The 22,570-nt window shown below is 43.4% G+C and overlaps 1 protein-coding gene across 1 annotated transcript in view; it reads left to right on the top strand.

Moving 5' to 3' along the window:
- Positions 1-502: 502 nt before the first annotated feature.
- asic4a (acid-sensing (proton-gated) ion channel family member 4a) overlaps positions 503-22,570 on the top strand; it is a 94,391-nt gene continuing 72,323 nt past the window's right edge. The window contains exon 1 of the mRNA XM_069698645.1: positions 503-1,439. Within this exon, the coding sequence (XP_069554746.1) occupies positions 864-1,439 (576 nt within the window). The 5' untranslated portion in view covers positions 503-863. The remainder of the gene's footprint in view (positions 1,440-22,570) is intronic.

The raw sequence follows: 22,570 nt of genomic DNA, 5'->3' as shown, positions 1-22,570 counted from the left end.
AGGAGTCTCGTGACGCTACCATTAGTTCCCGATAAGGAAACACTGTTGTGCTGCCGCTCTTAATCTCTGACAGACACATTCGCTCAATCGATAGTCTTTTACTTTTTTGTTGCAAAGACAAGATTGATTGCCAGCAGTCGCCTCGTGCTCAATTCCACTTCTCGCACTCCTCATTGTGGTTTCAATTAGGCATTCTCCAGAGACCGTTGTCGTTGGTGGCATTAAAAGGCGCTGACGTCCTGCGATTCACATCAAACAGATGTTTGACAGAACAGCCGCTGAGAGCAACTTTATTCAGGTCAAGAAATGAAAGCACCGTCCAAACAAGTGGATTAAGCAGGAGGGGGTCTGTCTGCGGGAAGCACGGGGATGACCGGGGGAAGTTGCGACTCGCGCCAGTGAGGAGGAAATAATCACAATGTTACCTTCTCATGAATTATTAAGTGCCCTGTTCTTATTTTAGCCCGACTCAAAATGCAGCATTTTCATCTGAGGGTCTGATGCAGTGTGCAAGGGTGTTTTTTTTTTTTTCTTTTTCGTTTTTTTTGACAGCTGTATTACTGCTGATAAGCGAGACTGTGTGAGCTGATCAAGTAGTGAGACAAGCGTTCAGAGCAGGAGCAGCACAGCAGCAGCAGCGCTGTAGTCACCAGGAGCCGTGGAGGCAGAAGCAGCAGAAGCTCTATCAGTCACAGCACAGCAGCAGCGACAGCAGCAGCAACAAACTCTCTCCTCTCTTTTTCCTCTTCTTTCTGGAGTTGTTTTCTGCTCAGAGGACAAAAGCCAAGGAAGTAGGGGGGAAGTGATCCGGGGCTGATAGCTGCCATCAAAACCAAAACCAAAACGCAGACCTGGCTGCCCCCATGCCTATCGAATTTGTTTGCAAAATCAAATTTGCAGAGGAGGATGAGAAGCAGAAAAGCAAGCAGGATGGGGACAAGGAGAGCCTGATCGAGGAGAGCTGCGCACCTCCGGCCAAGGACTTGGCCGGGTTTGCTAACTCCTGCTCCCTTCATGGGATTAACCACATCTTTGTCTCTGGTCGCCTGGGCATCCGGCAGACTCTCTGGGCTCTTGCCTTTTTGACTTCGCTGGCGCTCTTTCTGTACCAAGCGGCTAAGTGTGCCATCTCTTACCTGGAGCACCCTCATGTCACAGCTCTGAATGAGGAGGCGAGCCCCGAGATGGTTTTCCCCGCTGTGACCATCTGCAACATTAACCGCTTTCGCTTCTCCGCGCTCACCGACGCTGACATCTACCACCTGGCTAACTTGACGGGTCTGCCCCCCAAAAACAGGGACGGGCACAAACCTACTGATTTAATGTATCCTGCCCCCGACATGCAGGACATCTTCAACAGGACGGGACATCAGTTAGATGAGATGCTCATGAGCTGCAATTTCAGTGGCCAGAACTGCTCAGCTGACGACTTCTCTGTGGTGAGTGTAAAACTTTCTCAAAGTTCTGCTTTCGCGTCACTCTTAAAAATCGTACATTACTCAGTTGTGATTTAACGTCTTCCTCGAAACTTTTCCCACTCAACAAGCTTGGTTGAATTAAAATGTGCTCACATTAAACATCCTGAGGATTCACAAGTACGTAAGCGCGAAGGCAAAACGAAACACTTTAAGGCAGGAGGAATTGAAATTCTCTTTGTGTTTGTACTCATCTCCAAAGGCCATGTGGTTCCCACGATGCAGTTCTGCATGCAAGATTCATGGCTTTGGCTCAGTCATGGAGCTGCATCTCTTCTCACTAAGTTCTAAGCAGCAACAGTGTTTCTCTTCAGCCGTGCCTGTACCAGAATCTATTACGTCAAAGAACAAAGGCTGCTCGCGATGAAGGAAAAACAGAGAGCTGTCGTATGTGGTTGTGTACTTTTCCAAGGCAAACTGTGCTTTAACGCTGCCTCCAACCCCACTAGCTGAGAGTGCGCGGCAACAAAATTGTCATCGAAAATAGCCGAGTCTCTTCTTCCTCTCTTTCCCGTCTCCCCCTGTCGCTCCCACTCTCTCGTTCTGACATTGCAGAGCAGCTGCCTCTCTCTCCTTCTCCCCTCTCTCCGAACCTTCCAGGAGGGAAGGACTAATGCTTCTTCAACGTTGTATTTCAATCTTGCTGCTGTTAAGATTAAATATTTAAAGACTGACATACATGATTTTTGCATTAGCCAGATTGACTAAAAGGAATGAAACAATTTCCATGAGAGGGAAAGTGTGCGTGCGTGTGTGTGTGTGTGTGTGTGTGTGTGTGTGTGTGTGTGTGTGTGTGTGTGTGCGTGTGTGTGTGTGTGTGTGTGTGTGTGTGTGTGTGCGTGCGTGCGTGCGTGAGTGTGTGTGTGTGTGTGTGAAAGGATCAGGTGAAAGAGGGAGAGTTTGTGCCTGTGTTCTGTGCACTATTTATTAAAGGCACTGTCCTTGCAGGAGATGGATTTCCCCATCTCTCCTGCAGGAATAGGAATATGCAATTGCTTTAGTGATGATAAAGTGCGGTTGTCGAGTCTTAATAGGGTATGTTGAACATTGATATGCTCACCTTCCTGAGACCTAAAGATTCCGTCTTATCACAGAGATGGCTCTACATTACGTCTGATGGGACAAATTACGCCAAAGAAATAATGACATTTCGCTGCTCCTCAGTGTCCCCGGGTATTTATTTTTCTTTGTTGTCAGGGCAAACTCTCGAATGTGGATATAAAATGACCTGTGACGTGAACGCGTCCCCCTCTCAAGAAATGTTCTCAGTAGTGGCATCAGGAAAAAGCAAATGCCATGTCATGCTCCTCGGGGAGGATTGGGGGAGGAGAGGGGGGGGGGGGTTGACAAAATCTGAGTCTGAAGCAGCAACAATGCTCCAAAAGTTTATAATCTGCTTGTAGCACGTTTGACGGCGATATCCTCCGACACGTTGACACTCAGCCCTCCCTGAGTACATTAATTAGCAGACAATTCTGACATCCAGGAAATGTCTGTCCCGTGTCAGTCGATGGAGCGTCCTGTAGCTCTCTTTGGACACGGGGCGACTTCATCACAGATTAAGATCCTGTTGAAAGTTCCCGAAGCTTCTGTTCCCTCTCTGTCAGCTATGTGATCTGCATTTTCGTGGGCTGTCAGTTAGATTTGTTACAGGCTACTGGCTGCCTCCACTCATGACAAATTACTTACTCTTTGTCCTGTTGGGGAACACAACTGGGAGTGCATGGGGAGGACGGACTGGGAGTGTGTGGGGGGAGGGGGAGGGGGGGGCGCAGCTCTGAGACCACAATGTAAAAGTAACAGAGTGCAAATGAAGCTCAGTCGCATGCATCTATGCCCCTCCGTTCCTGTTTGTGTGTTTTGTAACTACAAATTGCGGGGTCATTTGTTGCAGCGAGAAAGCCATCATTACAGGTGATGGACTATTAATCGCAAGCATGTGCAAACCCACGTATAAAAGAGTCCTGCACACATCGGCCATTATTCTTCCTCTCTTGAGGCCCTCCTTCAGAATCGGCTCCTTTTAATGTATTTTTTTTTCTTTCAATTGATCATTCTGGGAGCTGCAGATGTTTTATTTTGGTAATGGCCTCGTGGATGTGAGACTCTTGGGGAATTGCATGATGAAAAATAATTGTGATATTTTTGGACATTTTCGCTTTTGTATGAACAGACCGTGTTCTGTGCAAAAGACCTCTGGTCTGCATTTTGTCCTGTTTCACTCAGAATCTTTATTGTTGTACTCATTTTATAATTTTTGGAAATGCCCTTCATAAACTCGATTCATCATTTGCATTTGAGTAGCAATTTTTGTCAAAACAGAGTGTCTCAAATGTTCCTTTTTTTTAAGCAATGAGTTGCTGTTTTTTTTTTCTCCAGAAAATCGTGAATTGGCCTCTGAATTCGCTGTTCAAAAGAGTTAGATAAATAGAAGTCTCAAGGCCAGAACAAAATTGTCTGGCTGCTCTAATTTATGGCAGGAAAATACATAATCATGGAGCAGAGAAATTTGTTTTCCTCTTTCCAGCATCGTGGACCGGCATGATTATTTGACGTAGGTAATAAGGCCATTCTTTATAATTAAAGATTACATTATTGACTTGGATTAATCACAGAAGATAAAGCTGATTCAACAAGCCATGAATAAATAGATTAATATTTTTCTTCCAGTCTAACGCTGAATAATTGTTCATCTATTGTGTGGTGCTGTCTCAGAGATGAGCAGCGAGCCCTTTGGCTTTTTTTTAAACAGAGCTCTGAATTGGTTTGCTCTGACCCTCAGCTGTGTTTGCTGCTGCATTATCAGATTTTGCTCTGAGCAAGGACAGATCCCTTCTGCATATATTCATGGAGATAACTAAACAGCTATAGGGTGGCGTGCGAGGTGATCTATAAAAACCCGGGTTAACAGGGACAGCGCTGAAGAGCTCGCCGCCTGCAAATTGTCATTTCACTGACTGAAGCCTCTATTGTGTGTTTTATAGATAATTGAATGTTTAATGGTGTAAGCCACAGATGATCCCCCCCCCCCTCCTTTTTACATGTCCTATCCTTCATACTGGAATCAAGCCACATTAATGTAAATCAATATTGTGTAGAAATGGCAGACGAGAGACCTTATTGTGAGTTGATCTCTGAGTAAACTGCCCTTGTGTGGGTCATGGGGGGGGGAAAGAAATGATGAGTAAAACAATAATTAGATTGTAAATAGGAAAATGAAGTGATGAGCCGCAGAATCGGGCGTTCACTTAAAGCTGGAGTTTGTTCCAGCTTTGTGCAGCATCAGACTCTGAGGTGCAATCACAGAGAGAGAGAGAGAGAGAGAGAGAGAGAGAGAGAGAGAGTGTGTCACGGAAACTACTACACGTCTGGTACAGAGTCTCGGCTTCAGTTCGGTTTTGAGGTATGTTTTACATTTTCCTGGTGTGTGGAAGCCATGCACAAATATTATTTCTTCCGGGGCCCGAGGTTCAGGGTCGACCTGCTCCGTCAGTCTGTCAGTCGGGCTCGATGTGGTGTGAAACATGTGGTTTTTGACTCGATGTATCTGAAGAAAGATACACGAGTGTGACTCGTTGTTAAGTAATGTATCCCCCACCTTTAACATTTTCTGAGTCCTGCGAAAACTCGAGCACAAGTCTTTCATTCTCAGTGAAAATATGTGTGTCTGTGTGTCTGTGCATGCATACAAATGTGTTGTGCAGATGTGCAGATGACTGTGAGAGTGACATCCATTTCCCCAGTGGGTCCAAGTCCAAAGTCTGCACACGCCTTAACAACACATCCCCCCCACCCAACACACACACACACACACACACACACACACACACACACACACACACACACACACACACACACACACACACGCGCAAATACACACATCACACAAGCGTCTCCCCCAGCCACCTGCCTTCCCTCTGGTGGGGAGCGAGGAGTGGGAGCGTGAAAGTGACTGGCTGTGTGGACCGGCTTAGTCTCCAACAGCCTGTCAATTAGCCATGTACAGTTCCACTGCTGTGGGAGTCCCCGCAGCTTCACATGCTGCCTGATATCTGATCCACACACCCGACCCTGGAGGCCAGTGTTGAGAGTTATTACGGCCCCCACAACCCCTGAACAAACAACGCGCCATCCTATCTTGTCTTTTGTTCTTATTTTAACATTGAGGCGCTGAAGTTAAACCAATCTTTCCGGGCTAAAGGGAGGACTGCTGCTGTTGCAGCCCACTCCAGTTCCCCACTGCTTTTCCAGTGTATCAGAGGAAGATGAATTACGGTGCAATTGGTCGGCTGCTCCCCTCCGATATGCATCGCCTCAGCGTAATCAGGTGAAACCCACCTGTGACCAGCCGATGGATAACACCCATATGCAAACAGTTTATAGTTGGGAAGATTTACCCTTTCGATCACTCCCTGAGCTGGTTTTTAAAAACCCTCTCTGTGTGCGCCTCGGTTTGGTGCGCCGGGGTTTGATGAGGAGAATCTGCGGCTCAGGGATGGCTTTTAACTCCACGATAAAGGCTTCCGATGTTGTGGTACTGCCAAACCCCCTTCCCTAACCCCTGGGAGTCTTTTACTCACACAGACATTTGTCTCTTTCTGACAAGTCATACACCCAGCTGTTGGTAGTGCTAATGTGGCTGCACACATGCACACATGCACACACACACACACACACACACACACACACACACACACACACACACACACACACACACACACACACACACACACACACACACACACACAAACATGTGTATTTAGAGTGTGCAGATAGAATTCTTCCCCACACAAACACACACAGGTCCCATCACAGATTGAGAGAGTTGGCTCGCAAGATTGATCATGACTCCTGACTGGGTGCCCCTCCCTCTCTGGAGGATCGATACATCCTTCAGTCAGATTGCTTCCCTGCCCTTCCTACTCCAAGCCTGGTGTGACTAATTATCTTGTGCCTGTGTTTTGGGCCCAGTCTCAGTTGCATTTGTTAATGCTGCCAGAGTTGGTGAAGAATTTGATCTGTAGGACAAGATATCTGTTTGTTTTAGCGTATATCCAGCCCAGCTCAATCAATATACACTGTCTAACTGTTCCCTAAAGGGTGCTGAAATCATCGAGCAATATGCGATGACTCACAGCTTGTACTAAGTGGAGATGGGGCGGAATGAGCGTTTTGTTCAAGTGAAATCAAATTTAAAGTTAGGTCCAAATATAAATTTGTGTTGCCCTAAATAAATCCATCTGAAACAGGAATCACCTAATGAAGAGGCAGAGAGTCTTTGAATGAAATTGCATCCTCAGGCTTGATCAGATTAATTAGAAATCTTAATAACTTTCCAAACTTGAATTGCTTCTTGCAAACAAAACCGTGTGTCTCCATGTTGTGCTGGTAATGGCATCTTTAAGTAACATTTTCTGCTTACTGCTTTCTTTCCGAATCTCGGTTGCAATTTCAAGTTGGGTATCTGCATATCTGCAATGTGAACGATTTCCTTTGGAGCTATTCTGCCTCAGTGACCCCTTCAAACAAGTACCTCCTAACTTCGATTTATAGTACGACCCAGAAAACTGTTCTTTTTCTCAAGGATTTTGTTTAAAAAGGACAAATCAACCAGTAGGGCTGCACAATTGTTAAAAACACAATTTCAAATCCGACCTTTATGCGATCCCATTTTGAAATCATGAAGATTCTGCAGAATTTTCATTTGAAAATTTGAATTTCATTTCATTTCAGCTGCATCAAAACACGCGCTCCTCCTTTCCCCTTCAACAATTAACAACGCAGTGTTATAAACCACATGATTCAGAGCAGCAGAAACCGGCAGTAAGGAGAGTAGACCCAGTGGAAGCGAGTGAGAGACAACGGAGAAAAGACAACACACGAAAAGTTAAATTTCAAAGACTTTGTTTCATAACAATTAGATCGTTCAGATTCACAAAGTTTTTCATTTAAGCCAAAAACAGCGGTGTCATCTTTCTGCTGATGTTGCTCGTTCTGTATCGGGTACCGTCGTCGTTATCTTCACTGTCTAAGAATCGAGCAGCTCCTTTACCCACTGGGTTTAGAAATATTTTGAGGAACTCTAGGAAATGCTTTTAGTGGTAAGAATGCATTTTTCTTCAACATATACCCCCACTCAAGCTCCAATTTCTTTAAGTATGTCCACGCATCCATCATAACAAGGCGCTTTCTTACACCTTGCAGTGATGATGAATGACATTCCCTGTGCAGATAACAATGATTATGAAAGCCTTTGGCCGAGCACACTTTAAATATACACTTGTCTTCTTGCTGCCAATGTGAGCTTTTTTATTTTGTCATGTTTCCCAGGCTCTGAATACATTAGTGGAAATTCCTCTGAAAAATTAACCAAGCTTGCTTTTAGGCCGCCACATAATGGGTTCGTGCTTCTTCATTCCCCTCGCTCGTGAGGTTTAATTACTTTGTGAGAGATAGCACATGCAGGTGGACAAAAAAATAGAGACACCTTCAGAGAGTAATTCTGCTCTATTCGCCAGCCATACTATCATTGGTAAAATACTGAAGTACAATTTAAAAAGTATAAATATATTCTTGAAACTGGAAGGCTACAGCGGTAAAATGGACAGGAACATTTCCCTTCTTTGTGTATTATAACTTATTTAAAAGCCTTTTTATAACTGCGCTGAAGAAATGTACAGTCGCTCGTGGAACACGGCCGGTGTGCCTTACAGAAAGAGTGTAGACTCGGGATCATGGACCGCAGCCAGCAAATTAGTGGTTTTAAATGAGAGATAAGTGTGTGGGATCATTTTGAGCACAGACCAGAAAAGTATTAAACTTAAGTGATTCATGTCATCTGGCAGCTGTTTGTGGATTTAAACTAAAATTAAAAACTATAAGATAATCATCTCAAAACATACCGCCACTCTCGCAATACAGATGCATTAAAAATATATAAATGCTGAAGAAATAGAAAGACAAGACCACAGCAAACATAAGCAAAAAACAGAAGCTGCTGGCCAACAGTGCATCCTTGTTCTCCAGTAAAGCTGCTGTAGTCCGATCAGTGTGCAGAATACAAGAGAGCAGCACCTGTGGCGGCTTCATGTTAAATCAGTGATGTCTATGTGAAACGCTGACCTTCAAAAAGGTATACTGACCCGAGCTTGATCAAATTGTACGATGTCCAGCGGGGTGCAGATTGATAGTTGCGTCCAAACCGACGCATAACCGGTGAAGTGAAATATCTCAATACAAGTTCAATGAAATAACAATAAAGAAAAAGAAAAAAAAAAGGAAAGGAAATATACGGTGTAAAGCACAGATCAGGAAACTGTGGGAGCGAGACGCTGTCAGACGTGTTCAATCCCCCGATGAGGCCGTTATTTGCATCGCTAGAACATCATGAACATCTTACATCATCCGTCGTTAGGTGGTTTCACTCAGTGTGTGCAAACGCTGGATATATGATATTTCCGATTTTTGGAATGCAGAAATCACGGCCAGTGTGACTCGGATGAAAATGTCAGTCGGCTACAATTCAGCCGATGGAAATCGCAAACAGCACAAATGTCATAGTGAATATTTACCCCTGGCACAGTCTGAGCATGAGGGCCTCGTCTGTCCGCTTGGCTGGACACTTGGCCCTTATTCTGAATTATGTCTAATGTCACACACTTGGCTTTGCCCCTTGCTGCTTTTTCTAGTTTAGTACCACGCGCACACACACGATGTTGTCGAAGCGGACATGCTATTCAACGTCCTTTTTTCTGCCCCGGTTTTCCTCTCTGCTGAGTTTCCCCTCATTACTGTTGGCTGCAGTTAATGCAAACTAGGTTAGAAGTGGAGTACATGAACGCTAAGGTGTCGTGACAGGTGTGATCTTTTGTCTGAATCTGTAGGAGTAAACCACCTGAGCAGGCCGTCCTGTGATGGTGTTTGGCGTTCCTTGCAGCTTCCTCTCTGGAGATGCGTGCCGTGATTTGTCAAATGGCCTCCAGGGTGGCTCACCAGCAAACGCATTAAATGCATTTTTATTTTTATTTTTTTTATCTCTGTGTAATGTTCATCCCTTACTTTCTATGTTGCTTCGTAATGCACACGATGCGTGTGGAATAACACGTTGTGAGAGGAACTGATGCTTCTCCAAATATCAGCTCCTGCTGGGCATCTTTGAGGCCGTTTGCTGCGGAGGCACCCTTGTTATGTCTTTATACTGTTTTCTAAAGCCAAGAGGAATCAATGGTGGATTAAACATTTTCACCAAAATGACCTTTTTTCCTGCTGCTGCTCAAGAGCTACTCTGCACTGTTGCAGATAGCACTTAGCATCAGTCAGAGCCACTTCATCCGCAATGCCAAGAAATTAGAAGAATTCATTGTGATGGAGGCATCCTGTTGTTCACTTGGCTGCAATTTTCAAAGGGCTGAACGAGTTGAGTAAAAATATGCGATCGCAGATATTTCCCATAACTACAGCTCTGTACTTGTAGTCCACACACACTTTTTAACAAGATGAATTTAAACCGAGCCTATTAAACATATATTTCCACGTGGATCTGATGAAAACACCACAGTGGCTGTTGTTGAGATCTCCTTTTATAGACTAATCAGAGCGAGTCTAATCTCATGTCAGTCAAACGCTGCATTATAGCTGCACTCCTGCCTGTGCGTGGTAATGACAAACTGCTGCTACATCTGACAAGCTTTTGATTTTGGCTGACAACATGTAGTTGACAGCTGTGCACTGTAGCTGCCTGAGCTAATGTTAGCTTCACACGCTGACGGGAGGAAGCTATTTCACAGCTCCTGGAAGTCCTGATTTAAAACTTTTAGGGTGATGAAACAACTGGGAGATTCCAACAACTCCCAGCTGTCACTTACAATTGACAACTTCAGCTAGCTTCTCATCTGAAATGAATTTGTAGCAGCACTCGCTTTCAATCAAAATTATATTCCTCTTCGGTAAAGCTGCCTCTGGCCAAGTGTTGTTATTGCAGAGGCCGGCATGCAGAGGAGAGACTGTCCTCCTCCGAAAAACCGCCCATTAGATCTTTCATGCGGTTATCTTGTTACCACCCGCAGCGACGCTTCGATGTCAAGAGACCTCTGGTGTACATTTAAATAACGACAATCCGTCGTCCTGGAAAAGTGATGCAGTTCGGATGACGTCTGCGGGATGTGAAGAGGCAGGTCGAGTGGTTGGAGTCAAACAACAGCAGACTTCGGCGCCGGACACCAGGTTTTTAAAACCGTTTACTGTTGCCATGCTAACATAGGTCGCATAACGATGGGTGTTTGCATCCCGTTTCTATCCCTGGGTCAGGACAGGGTTGTTAATTTTTTTGCCTAACATTGGCGTCCCGTTAAGTTTAAACGAGTAAATGTCCCCACTGTGGGATTAAATAAAGTCTCATCTCTTACTTCACACAAGTCGGGGCGTTTAGTGTTGCCAGGACGACAAATGTTGAAGTTATATCTTTAAGGCACAACACGGTTCAAGTTTTTTTTTACCCCAAACCATAATTTTCACTCCACCCTTGAGCCTAAACCTAACCAAGGGGCATTCATTTAGGAAAGATGGCTGTATAGTTTGGAGGTCTTGTTAATGTACAACAGCCAAGATTAGTTTTATTTCTTTTGTGGTTTTGCTAATTCACAGAACAAACTAATTAATTTGATTATAATGATTGTAATTAAAATGACAAATGAAACGTTTTACTTTGAAATTGAAATTTGAATAGCAGTTCATCCCCCAAATTAGAGATTCACTTCATTGTTGTTGCATCCCATTTTCCTCTTTCTTTCTTTAAATTAGGGATTTGTTTTTGTTGTGTTGTTTTAAAGACTTTAGACCGCACCTTTTACTCTGTACGAACACGCGCAGGCCTAAAATACAATGAATGGCATTTTCTGCACGCGTGTTAGGCTGCATTTTTCTGTACAAGAAGCTTCAGAATGGGATAAATCTCCCTCCGTTTCCCCTGAACATACAACAAACCTGCCATCCACCGGGACTCTCAGACTCTATGTGTTCACGTCTTGTTTGGCTAATATGTGGACATTAACTCTTTCACCTGACGCTGGCAGCTTCGTCGTCTGGCTCTGTCCTTGTTGACAAAACACTTGACCTTCAGGTGCAGCAAAATGTCCTCTGCTTTAGCGCGCCCTGTTTGAATTGCCACCACTCATTCTGTCATCCAAGCATTGCATTTTGGTCTGGAAGTGTCACAGTGAATGCACGGCAGAGCAGAGAGCTTGTTCGAAACAGGAGAGTCGTACGCATCAGGTTTTCTAATATCACGCCTTTGTAGCGTTTTCATAGCTGTTATTTATGTGTGTCTGTTTTGGTGTAATTATAAGGAGTAGGAAAACTGACGGATATTTATGACATGGTGTTCTTTAGCTTTGATCATTTCAAATAAATGTGGAACATCTTGACGTCCTCTGACCTGCATGGCAGAGGCACTAGATTTACGCACTACAAATCTTTGAAGTGGCATTCGAGCTGAAACCATGATTTTATCCAAAATGACAGGGAGGGCAGCCGCGGTGCAGAGGTCTTGAAACATTAAACATTATATTGCGGATTGCTTTATCATTATACATGTATGATGCAATGTTTTATTCATGTTTAGAAAACCGTCCATTGTTTCTGCTCGACTCTTTCTTTCCTATCGTTTCACCTCTCCTTCAGTTTGTCCGGTGTAACATCGGTCGAGCTGTATTTACCTCCGTCGCTCTTGTGTCCTGCTCACGTGGCCACCAAGTCACCGTTAGGCATGTTTGTTTAAACGAGCATGTAACTGTAGTCATGTCCCCCAATGGTGTTGTCAAGATTAATTCGCTGTTTTCCTAATGTATGCTAATGAGAAAGTTGTGTGCATTTGATTGTCAATAACGTGAAATACGGCTCTGCTCCCTAAATGCTGGCCCCGTTCAATATCCTATTAAAGTTGAATCACAGATAACTTGGCGCGCATCAGGAAAGCAATCTGAAATTTGTGCTGACATTGATCCAGCAGGAAGGGAGACCTATTGCTCCGATTAACACTGTTGCCCCAGGAGAGGAGTCCCTTGGCCATTAATAGCCCACTGTCCTAGATTTTACTTAGACCATATAAAATGCTTTTATTTATGAGACACGTAGTGGCACAGCATCTTGGACACAGCAGGACCTTTTTAACTATCCCCGGGAGCCGTGCTGTTCATCACCATGTGGGTCTTTTCCAGGTAACTCCCTACCCCATCTTATTTTCCTTATTTGGAAACATATTTGCTGCAATGTGCAATGGAAAGATTCCTTTTGTGTACGTATATTATTATATTAAATCATTACAATAATGTATAAGGACATTTCGCATGGCAGTAATGTGTGAATAAACGGACACAGAGTATTTTAATATTTAGGTAAAAAGTTTGTCGGGTGCATGCAACAATATTAATGACAATGTTGGTTAGTCTTTCTACTTGATAATCCCATTTTTTTTAGAAATAAAAGAAACAGACTGAAAACTTTTGTTTATTTGTTGAGTAAAAGGTTTTTCTTTTGTGACATAATTTGCTGTTGAAAAAGGAAACAATTCACAAGAATATTGATTGTCTACAATATCATATCATGGGGCCTTTGATGATTTCCACCCCGAACATATGTAATCTATAATGTTGTATTAGCAGACATTTGAATGGGATGAGAAATCAGTTTTCACAGTGTTAGAGATGGAAGCTGACTTCACCTTAACCTATATTTATATATATATATATGAATATGAAATTAGGATTTTAAATAATTATTGCATAGCAAAGAGATTTTGTAGTCATCATCATGCAGATTGTGGTATGAAAATCTTCAAACCATCAAACAAACAAGTAAAATGCTCAAATTCTCCTCTTTCTGTTCTTATTTTAACAAAATATAACTAGATTTGGATTTTCACATCTAGCACGACTGAGATACTGATTTCAACTGAAAACTTTCCAAAGAAGATGCAGAAACTAGAATTGAATCTGATTTCTATCCATATAATTCACCGGCCTTCTGCTGACATTGAACCCAGTGTCAAAATAAAAGTCTGTCGTTATGCTTCTTTTAAAAGTGTCCGTGCAAATGTTGTCATTTAATCGCGTCTTTGGCCGGGCATTGCTGGTGGTTGCCACTGTTACTGTGGGTCTATGACAAACACTGCATTTATTGTGCCTTCAGGTGGCTAAAAATGGGAAAAGTTCCCATTGTGGAACGTCTCACTTCCCAGTTGAGAGCGTTTATAAACCGAGCCAAGAAAATGTCCGCTGTCAGAATACAGACAAGTCATCATCGCCATCATCCATATAAACCAACACAGGGACGAAATGGAGCTCATGAAGTCATTATTATTTGTTCAATGATACACTTTTTGACGTGATGTAGTTTTTGACATTAAACACAGCTGGCAAACCAGGTCGTGTTGGCGAACCGCGTCTAGTCATTTCACCTCAGCTTCACTGCAAGTACACGTTTCCCTTTTACCACAAACGCTGCCAAGCCAAATGACATCAAACCTTCCATTCACAGTTTTCAACATCCTCCCACTGTCTTAAAGGAATATTCCCAGTTGGACTAGTGTTCAAGTGTATTTTCCCACTCTGATGTGTGAACTTTCCCGCTTCCCGGTTGCTCATAAACGCACCATGAGTTCATTAGCTTTGCCAACAGTGGTTGTTTGGCTTTGTTGCCGGGGCAACTGCAGCATGTGAGTGGTGAGCTGAATGGAGATGGAGTCACTCCGGAGAGCAGAGAGAAGTCCGGGTTTCTGCTGCTGATGAGTCCGTGTCAGGTGGCCTGGTTCATTTTGCCAGATGAGTTGTGTTTGCTAATTCACGACTTCACCTTCAATACTTATTCAGACAGTGAGGCAGGCTGATGGGACTCCTTGTGTTAAAAGGTATTTCTTTACATTACAGGTCAAATTGACACTCGTTTACATACATTAACAAGCAAATAATCAGTTGAAGTTATTTAAAAAGCACATTATGAGCCTGTCAGCGATGATAATCTGCTGTAAACCAGCTGCTTAGAGACAGTAGGAACTCCTGCGGGATCCCAGATGTGAAAGTGAATGGGAGATCTTCTCATACAGTCTATAACCCTGTAAGATGCAGGGAATGAATTGGAAGCTCCAAGCCTACGTAAACATCTTATGGAAGCTTATATTTTGGTTTAATTGCTGTAAAACATACTGAGACGACTGAGGTTCTTGTTTGTGCATTTTCTCCAGAGAAACAACAACAAAAGGATTAAGTAGAGTATTTGAGCCGTTGTCTCATTTCAGTGGAACGTAAACAAGTTGTTTTCTTTTTCCTCCTTTCAAAATTTTGAAAGGCAAAATGACAAATGCATTCCATAACCAGTGAACTCCCATCAGACTTTTTTTGTTGTTGTTTTTCTTTTTTAGATCTCGAAGATGTGGCATTTGAGGTGCACATAACATCAGACTGAGCATTTGAAGATAGAGAGGTTTGAGTTTCTGGCCTCCAGATTCTTTGGGAATTATCTCACAGCTACCTAATGGGTGTCTCGACACATTAAATGCAATGGTACGAGAACATCTGTAAAGTGCCATGGCCCCTTTATAAGTGTGCCAATTATTTGAATACCAGATGTCGGCGTGCTGCTGTAGTTTAATGCCAACTCGAAAGAGGCCGATATAATTACACCCACGCGCGATGTGATTGTCTGATCTAACAACGCGATGAAACGTTTGTAACATGCATCGTGCGTGGAAAAGACCAATAGCTCATCTATTAAATGACACCCAAGAGCTGAGAGAGAAAGTGACAGATCTTTGTTTTCTTTCTATTTTTTTTAACTGGGGTCTCATCTGTTTAATTATAAACTCTGTGATAAGGGCATCTCCTTAGAATAAATATGACCGGTGATGAGCTATGGCATCGATGTTTATGCGCGTCCTTGACATTCACTTTGTGGAGAGGAAAAAGGGGACACCGGCGTGCTGCTAAACACATCTTAAAAGTCCACTGGAAGGAGTAAATGTCAGTGGGCCTCACTGAGAAATCGCCGTGCTCTTTTCTTCTTCTCTGACCTTCACTATGTCTATTCTAAAGAGAATTAGCGGGATATTAATAAATAATCTCCATGTATACTGTGATGAAAGCGATCCCCAGAGACAGATTGAATATGTCTTCCATAAAAGCATGCCCTGAAACTGACAATTAATTCGTGAGTTTAGCTAATGATAAATAATTAATTAGCATGACATTGAGGGACTTCGGGGACAGTGCGACAACTAGATAAATCACCAAACTTCAACATAAACGAAATAATCCTGAGACTGGAGCCCGCGCCACCTAAATCCATTGTGTATTTGAATATCAGCGTAATCTAATTGGTGTCATCGTATCTGTCTTGGCAGGAGCCTCGCCTAAGGATACTATTTGGCCGCTCCAGTGGATGTGTACTGTGAACAGATCAATAGATGTAGTGGGCATGATTATGTTCCGATTATACACTGGAGCGAGAGTGAGAGGGAAGAGAGGCGGTCTGAGGAGAGGCACCGCACCTCCTTGGCACAGTTCCTTGGGCTGAAAAAGCTCAGTGGGAAACATAGCGGTCACTGAGCTTGGCTGCAGCCCTGCTTTCGGACCAGCTGGCTCGAGAGCAGAATTAGAGTCCCCCACCCCACCCACCCCCACCCACCCCCCACCCACCACCCTGGTGTCCACCTGCCGTATGCTGCTCAAGTGTTCCAAATCAAGCTATTATTTGCTTCGTTTCCTTGCCGTCCGACTCGGCTCGCCGCTGAGTCCGCTGCTCGCCACGATAGCGTTGACACCTCACTGCTTAGAAAAATCTGTTGGAAAAAAAAAATGTGACGGTGACAGAGAGGAAAGTACACTTAATCGACCAGTACATTCTATTTAATTAGATAGATCATGAGTTTTTTTTTTTTTTTTTTTTTTTTTTACCGTAGCATCTATGACGTCACCAAAAGGTTTCCTGGAGAGAGAGAGAGAGGTTTTAAAGGTCACCATCTTGGCAGTGCATGACTGCCTTACTCCCGGCTAATCCTAACTTGGGCCAAGAGGTGGTGCGTGGGTGAACATGCGGGCAGCTAGCAACCAGCGATGACACACACCTGTCAATTAAAGCAGCCTCACACTTACTGATACTTTCATCTATACGGGGACGGTATAAAAAGTCAACCCCTGTAGTTGTAATGAACAAGGAAACTGCATTTTTTTTTTTTTTTTTTTTTCGTCACTTAAGCATTGACTTCATTTTTCAGCCAGTTTGTTGTCTAGCAGCAAAACAATGAGAGGAAACCGTCAAGGCGAATTTTCCTCTTTAAATATCTTTTCTATACGACCACAACAGAGCTGGTTTTCATCAGTACACCTCTGAATAATTGAACCTCGCGATCTTAGAATTCAGTTATGATGTGGAGAATAAATCGGAGCTGGTTCTCACAAGAGCGTCTGATGATACTCTGAAGAGGTCACCTTTAACGGAAGACCACGGCCTGATTTCACCAGACATTGCCTGTGTACAGAGTAGATGCCACTGAATAAATAAAACCCGCACCCTTCCAAACACCAGTGTCAGATGCCAGGATCAGCATCTCATTAGACAGCACTTGCACTTGTGGTGTGTGTGTGTGTGTGTGTGTGTGTGTGTGTGTGTGTGTGTGTGTGTGTGTGTGTGTGTGTGTGTGTGTGTGTGTGTGTGTGTGTGTGTGTGGACAAAGAAGTGAGAAGGGGCGACTGTTTGAGGGCCTGTATGTTTGGAAAAGATCTCTTCTGTGGATACTATGAGCTTGTTAGTGGCTCCTGTTCTGTTTACAGCAGCTGCATTAATACAAAATGCTGCGGTAGAGAGGCTGGTCGGGGGGTACAGACATTTTTAGAAAAGCAAAATTTACTCCTGCCGTTCTTTAAAAGTGTAAGATTATCACTTAAAACCCCTGCACCCGGGAAGAAAAGTGTAATCTCAAGAATACTTGCACCGAAAAACTTGGTGACAGTTTGCTTCTGAGATAAATTGGCCTCAGCAAAAGTGTCTCCTGCTGGTGGGCCAGTCTGTGTTATCTGTGCCTTGAACATGCAATTTCCCCTTGATTGTGCTCCCCACGGATAAGTAAACACATTCAGCAGAGCAGTAAAGTACAAAAGACAAGCACCCCAAAAGACAGTAAGTAATAATCTGCCCGAGGAGACAAATTCAAACCCTAATTCACAGACATTCAAAAGATTTTAGATATTCAGATTGTCAGCCTGAAGTAAATATTTGGTCTCGGATTCATTTATTTGGATAAAACTTGTTGTCAGTTTGCTCTTCCTGCACGGCTCCAAAAATACGAAGCGAAAGAAAAAAAAAAAAGAAAGCCTTTATATCACATCGATTACCTCGATGTCGCTGGGAGATGCACTTTCCCTGACGGATATGAATGAGGTATGAAATGCCTGCCTTGCTTGGGCAGCTCGGACTATCCCACACCAACACCTCAATTTAGCCGTACAAACAGCACTTTGCAGCATTAGATGGGAGGCTTAACGCCGCAGGCTCGCGCGGAACAAAGTTTAACGACAAGGTTTGTCCCCGTATGGGTTGTGAAACATATATTTCCATAACTGAGGTGAAACGATATCCCCGGCTCTGTATGTTGTAAATGGAAGCTGCAGTATGCGATTTTGATTGCGATGGCGGTGGTGTGTTTACCTCCGGCTGTCGATAGCACCATAATCTCTTTCCCAACTCTGAGGGCTGCTCCTCGTTAGTGTGCATCGCTATCATCAAAATCAAAAAAAAAATGTCACTACGGGGAGTGCAAGAAATCTCTCTGTGAATTTGACTGAAGTTATACTGCCTGGCCTTGTCATCATGTACGCAGTCTGGAATTAACTTTTTTTTTTTTTTAGCTTTCTGCCAAGGGCTGTAAACTAAAAAAAAATTACCTGCCAAGAATACCACCCCTTATCAGCCAAAATAATTATTTTTTTTTTCCCCATAGAAGTGCATCACCCTGCAAGTTCTTAGCCTTTTTTTAAATAGAATTTTAACGCAGTCACATAATCACTTTTTTTCCTCACTTATTTTGCCATAATTGTTCAGTGTGTCAGACCTGCTGCGTACTGTAATCATGCTGGAATAGTGTCACGCAAGCCAATAAATGGATTTAATAACGTGACATTTGTACTTGATGGTTCACTGAACAGTTTCTTTTCAGTTGTTTTGATTTACAAACATATCCCACGAGTTGATTTCACTTTCTTCCCGCTGACGGGTTAGAAAAGGTTTTTGTTCGAGCGCATACTGAACAGTCCATTAAAGGTTTTTGAAGCTGATACAAAAAGGGCAAATGTTATATAGAAACAAGCAAGAATACAAAAGGAAACTGTAGCAGCAATGTGCACACTGCTGTGTGTACCATTGTGGGAGGGGGATGATAAAACCGTATCGTGTGTTATTCAGAAATTCATTTGGATTTATTCAAAGTATTTCGACTAGTTTCATATCTGACGTAATTATTTTTTTTTTTAACACAAACCAATTCTTTTCCTAAACTTAACACCATGGTTTTGGTTCAAGTCGAAGGCACCTCGTGCACGCGTGCGAGACGGACACGGGTTAAACACGCCAAGGAAAGTGTTCAGACTGGTCAGAGAAACACCAGTCAGTGCCTGAAGCATCAAAGCTGCCGGAGCCCTCTTGTATTTGTTACGATTATTATGATTAGTATTATTTATTCTTTTTTTTCTCTTCTAAAAGTGTTTGTGCTGTAAAAACCGTAAGTCCTAGAGACATGAAACGTCATGGCTTGTCCCCAAACTCCCCCGAGTACTCAGGCCCTAAAACTGAGGTACTGTGTCAATAGGTGGCGCTGTAATGATCACGTTTGTGTTCTGGTCGGGTAACGGCGGTATTGAATTTGTGCATCTTCAAAATCCACTTGAAATGCAAAAGCATTGGAGAGGCAGAATCACTGCATAAAAAAATAAAAAAATAAAAAAAAAATCTGAATATAAATGTACTATCAGACAGAAATAAAGGACATTTTCAGAGTTTTACTCGTACTTTTGTCGGCTAATGTTTTTTTATCATCAGAAAGATGGAGATGGCGACGGAGCTGTCTGCTTATTTGTGCAGTTAGCAGCGGTAAGTATCATGTTATCTTGGACATCGTGTAAAAGGAAAGAGAAAGGGCATGATCAGGCGATGGAGAAGTGGTGCGAGGCACTGTCATCATCTCCCGAGGCCAGTCAATGTAATTTCTATTTTAGATTCGCGGACACAGGGAAATATTATCAAACGGAACAGAAGTGAAATCAAAAGGTTTCATTTGCTCGGCACCACCAGCCAGTGGAAAAACAAGTTTAAATGTTACAGCCTTGTGTCGACTGAATAATGGAAAGCTTCTTAGAGCCATTGTTTTTGCTTTGATGTGACTGGCAGACGGTGCGTGAAGGCAAGCAGGGACAAAGAACGAGGCGTCCAAATGTTGCTGTCTTTATTATCAGGCAGTAAAAGATCCTCTTGTTCTAGTTTTTAGAGTTAGACTTTTATATATATATATATATATATATATATATATATATATATTAAGGCCTTTCAGTTTAGAAAAGAAAATTAGAACATTTTGAATAGAGTCCTTTTTTCAAATACAAATGCAAAAGAGATATTTTTTTTAACTGTTATACCATCGGCGTTCATATTTTCTGTATTTCTGTTTGACAAATTAGTGCTTTTCTGTTCGAAGACACAATTGCGACCATTATTTTGTTGTTCGGGAGGAATCGCGTCTTTAAAAACAAAACAACATTGTATGGAAAAAAACAAAACAAACTCCGTTCAGTAATTGATCACGGCAAATTCGCATGTCAAAATGTGGATATCTCTGTAGGTGCTTGGTTCGGTCCGATCGATTCCAGGCGTGATTCAAACAATCTTAAAGCTGGTAACTCCCTCCGTGAAATATTGATAAGTGTGTCTGGGAACTGCTGCTCCGACAGTCTCCCCATGCCGAAAAGTTAAGATCATTTGATCACCCGCCTCAGAGACACCCGCAGCTGTGATTTACTCCCTGTGTTTTATTTTTATATTTTATCCGGCCGATCATCTATCCTGACGCGGCGCACGGAGCCCGGATTTGCCCTCTTGCGTTCCATCTTCCAGATTACAACGGGTTCGGCAGCCTGTCCGCCGCCCACCACTCAGCTGAAGCCTTCTGTGGGGCCTTGTGGGACGTGGCTTGCTGCCGATGATCCTGAGATGTGGTTCGAGGTTTAATCCCTGCGCTGTGAGAAATGAGGCTCTCCTGCTCTCCCTCTTGCTCTTGCAACTTTGATCAAGCCCTAATGTTATTAGGCAGTGACCCTGACATGACTGGCCCAGGAACTTGTAAAAGAAGCTGGGGGAGTAGGGTGGTGAGGGGGTGGGGGGGGGGCGTCTGATCTGACCAGTAAACCAAGAGAAGAAAGGAATTATTCTGAAGGTGTCTTTTCTCTGTTGCTGCTCTGCCTTGTGGGTAATAAAGGTTTCATGTATTCGTTTTACCCCGGCAAAAATTGCGATCTATAACGACCTGACATTTCTTTTTTAAAACTAGCCAAGAGGCTCATGATTTGAATGTTAACTGGGGCGTTACTCGACGTAAGGTGCAGTCCACCGGGGGGGGGGGGGCTTCGTTTGAATTCTGTAGGATCGAGTCAGCTGAAGTCTTCCCGGCAAATTAAATGTAAAGTCTTCCACTGCAAAATATGAACGCGCACGTCCCGTTACTGCGGCGCAAACTGCGCGCATCCGCGTAAACAACTCACTTCAACACGACTTGCATTTCAGTCGTTCGCACGAGTCCGGGGCTCAACAGATGTGTCTTGTTCAGCGTCGCGCGCTGAGCCTGTTTACCGTGTCGTGTACCGGACCGCTCCCCCGTATGTGCTTGCGCATTATTCTTGCCGTCAGCCCGCTGATGATGTGTGGGGTGAAATGCGGCGCCTTAACTTCAGAGGCCAAATGTGTCAAGTCTCGATATATTAACTTCACTCTAATGGACTTTTATCAGCCATAGTGCAGAAAGTCATGGAGATTAGAGGGAGAGGGAGCGGATGCTCGATTATTTTTGCATTCTGTTTGGGTGCCTGCGCCATGTCAGCAAGCTGCACGAGGATCCTGAAAATGCCTTTTGGAAACAGTTAAATATGGCAGCACCTGCATCGCGTGTGCAGATACAAAAGCTGGTCGCAGCCCCCGCGCGCTACCCTCTAATGGCTTCACTGGTTTAAGGCTGTGTTTATATTATTTTGTGCCCCAGGGTGGCTCAGATATACGATTATCTCAAGATGTATGCAAATGTTCAAGTACAAAACCGTATTTCTATACTATAGAAGTGAAATCAATGTATTTCACTTGTACACGTTGTTTTTAATTAGTATTTCAGTCAGACGCTGTAGCTTTTCAAATCCACCTATGCATTGTGTATTCCTTCCTCGCTTTGGCAACCCTAAAGGGACAATGTCAAAGAAGAGACAGAACGTGAAAGATGTCCTGTACAATTGGCAGTGAGATGGAAAAAGATGCTGCACCACCAGGGATCCTTTGCCAATAGACTAGAATGAGGGAGCTGGTGTGGAATGGAAATAGGCTGATTTACAGACATGATGGTGCTTTGGATCAAGAAGATGTGTTGAATCACTCCCACTGTTGATGCCGCTCAGTGTTTACTCCGTGCAAACATCAAGAAGGTAAGCAGATGCATAATATTGTTTGACAGACATTTAGAGGTGGACGTGGATCTAACAAAAGATGCAATGTTTACAGACCACACATGACCGGTGTAATATCTGCGTTAGCGTCAGGTGACCACAGCCAGCATGTGGCAAAGTAAGCTTCCAATTTAGAGGAGAAAAAGTTGAAGATACATGTATTGAACTATTCTGCAACAACTGCAGGTAACTGAATGTTCCACTTATTTTACACTTAAAATACCTCCGAAATCAACTATTAAATGATTAAAGCTGACATGCACCCCCCTGCCCCCTCCCAAACTCAAGTACTTTTGGTGCCTAAATCTCGCCAAACTGCGACCGTGTCCATGTGCTTGTTATCGTTACCAAGGCAATTAA

The sequence above is a fragment of the Brachyistius frenatus genome, unplaced genomic scaffold (assembly GCF_029030835.1).
Source record: "Brachyistius frenatus isolate BFR_SWC_R1_liver_20210118 unplaced genomic scaffold, ASM2903083v1 Contig_27, whole genome shotgun sequence".
Classification (NCBI taxonomy): Eukaryota; Metazoa; Chordata; class Actinopteri; family Embiotocidae; genus Brachyistius; species Brachyistius frenatus.
This window is presented reverse-complemented; position numbering and strand designations above follow the sequence as displayed.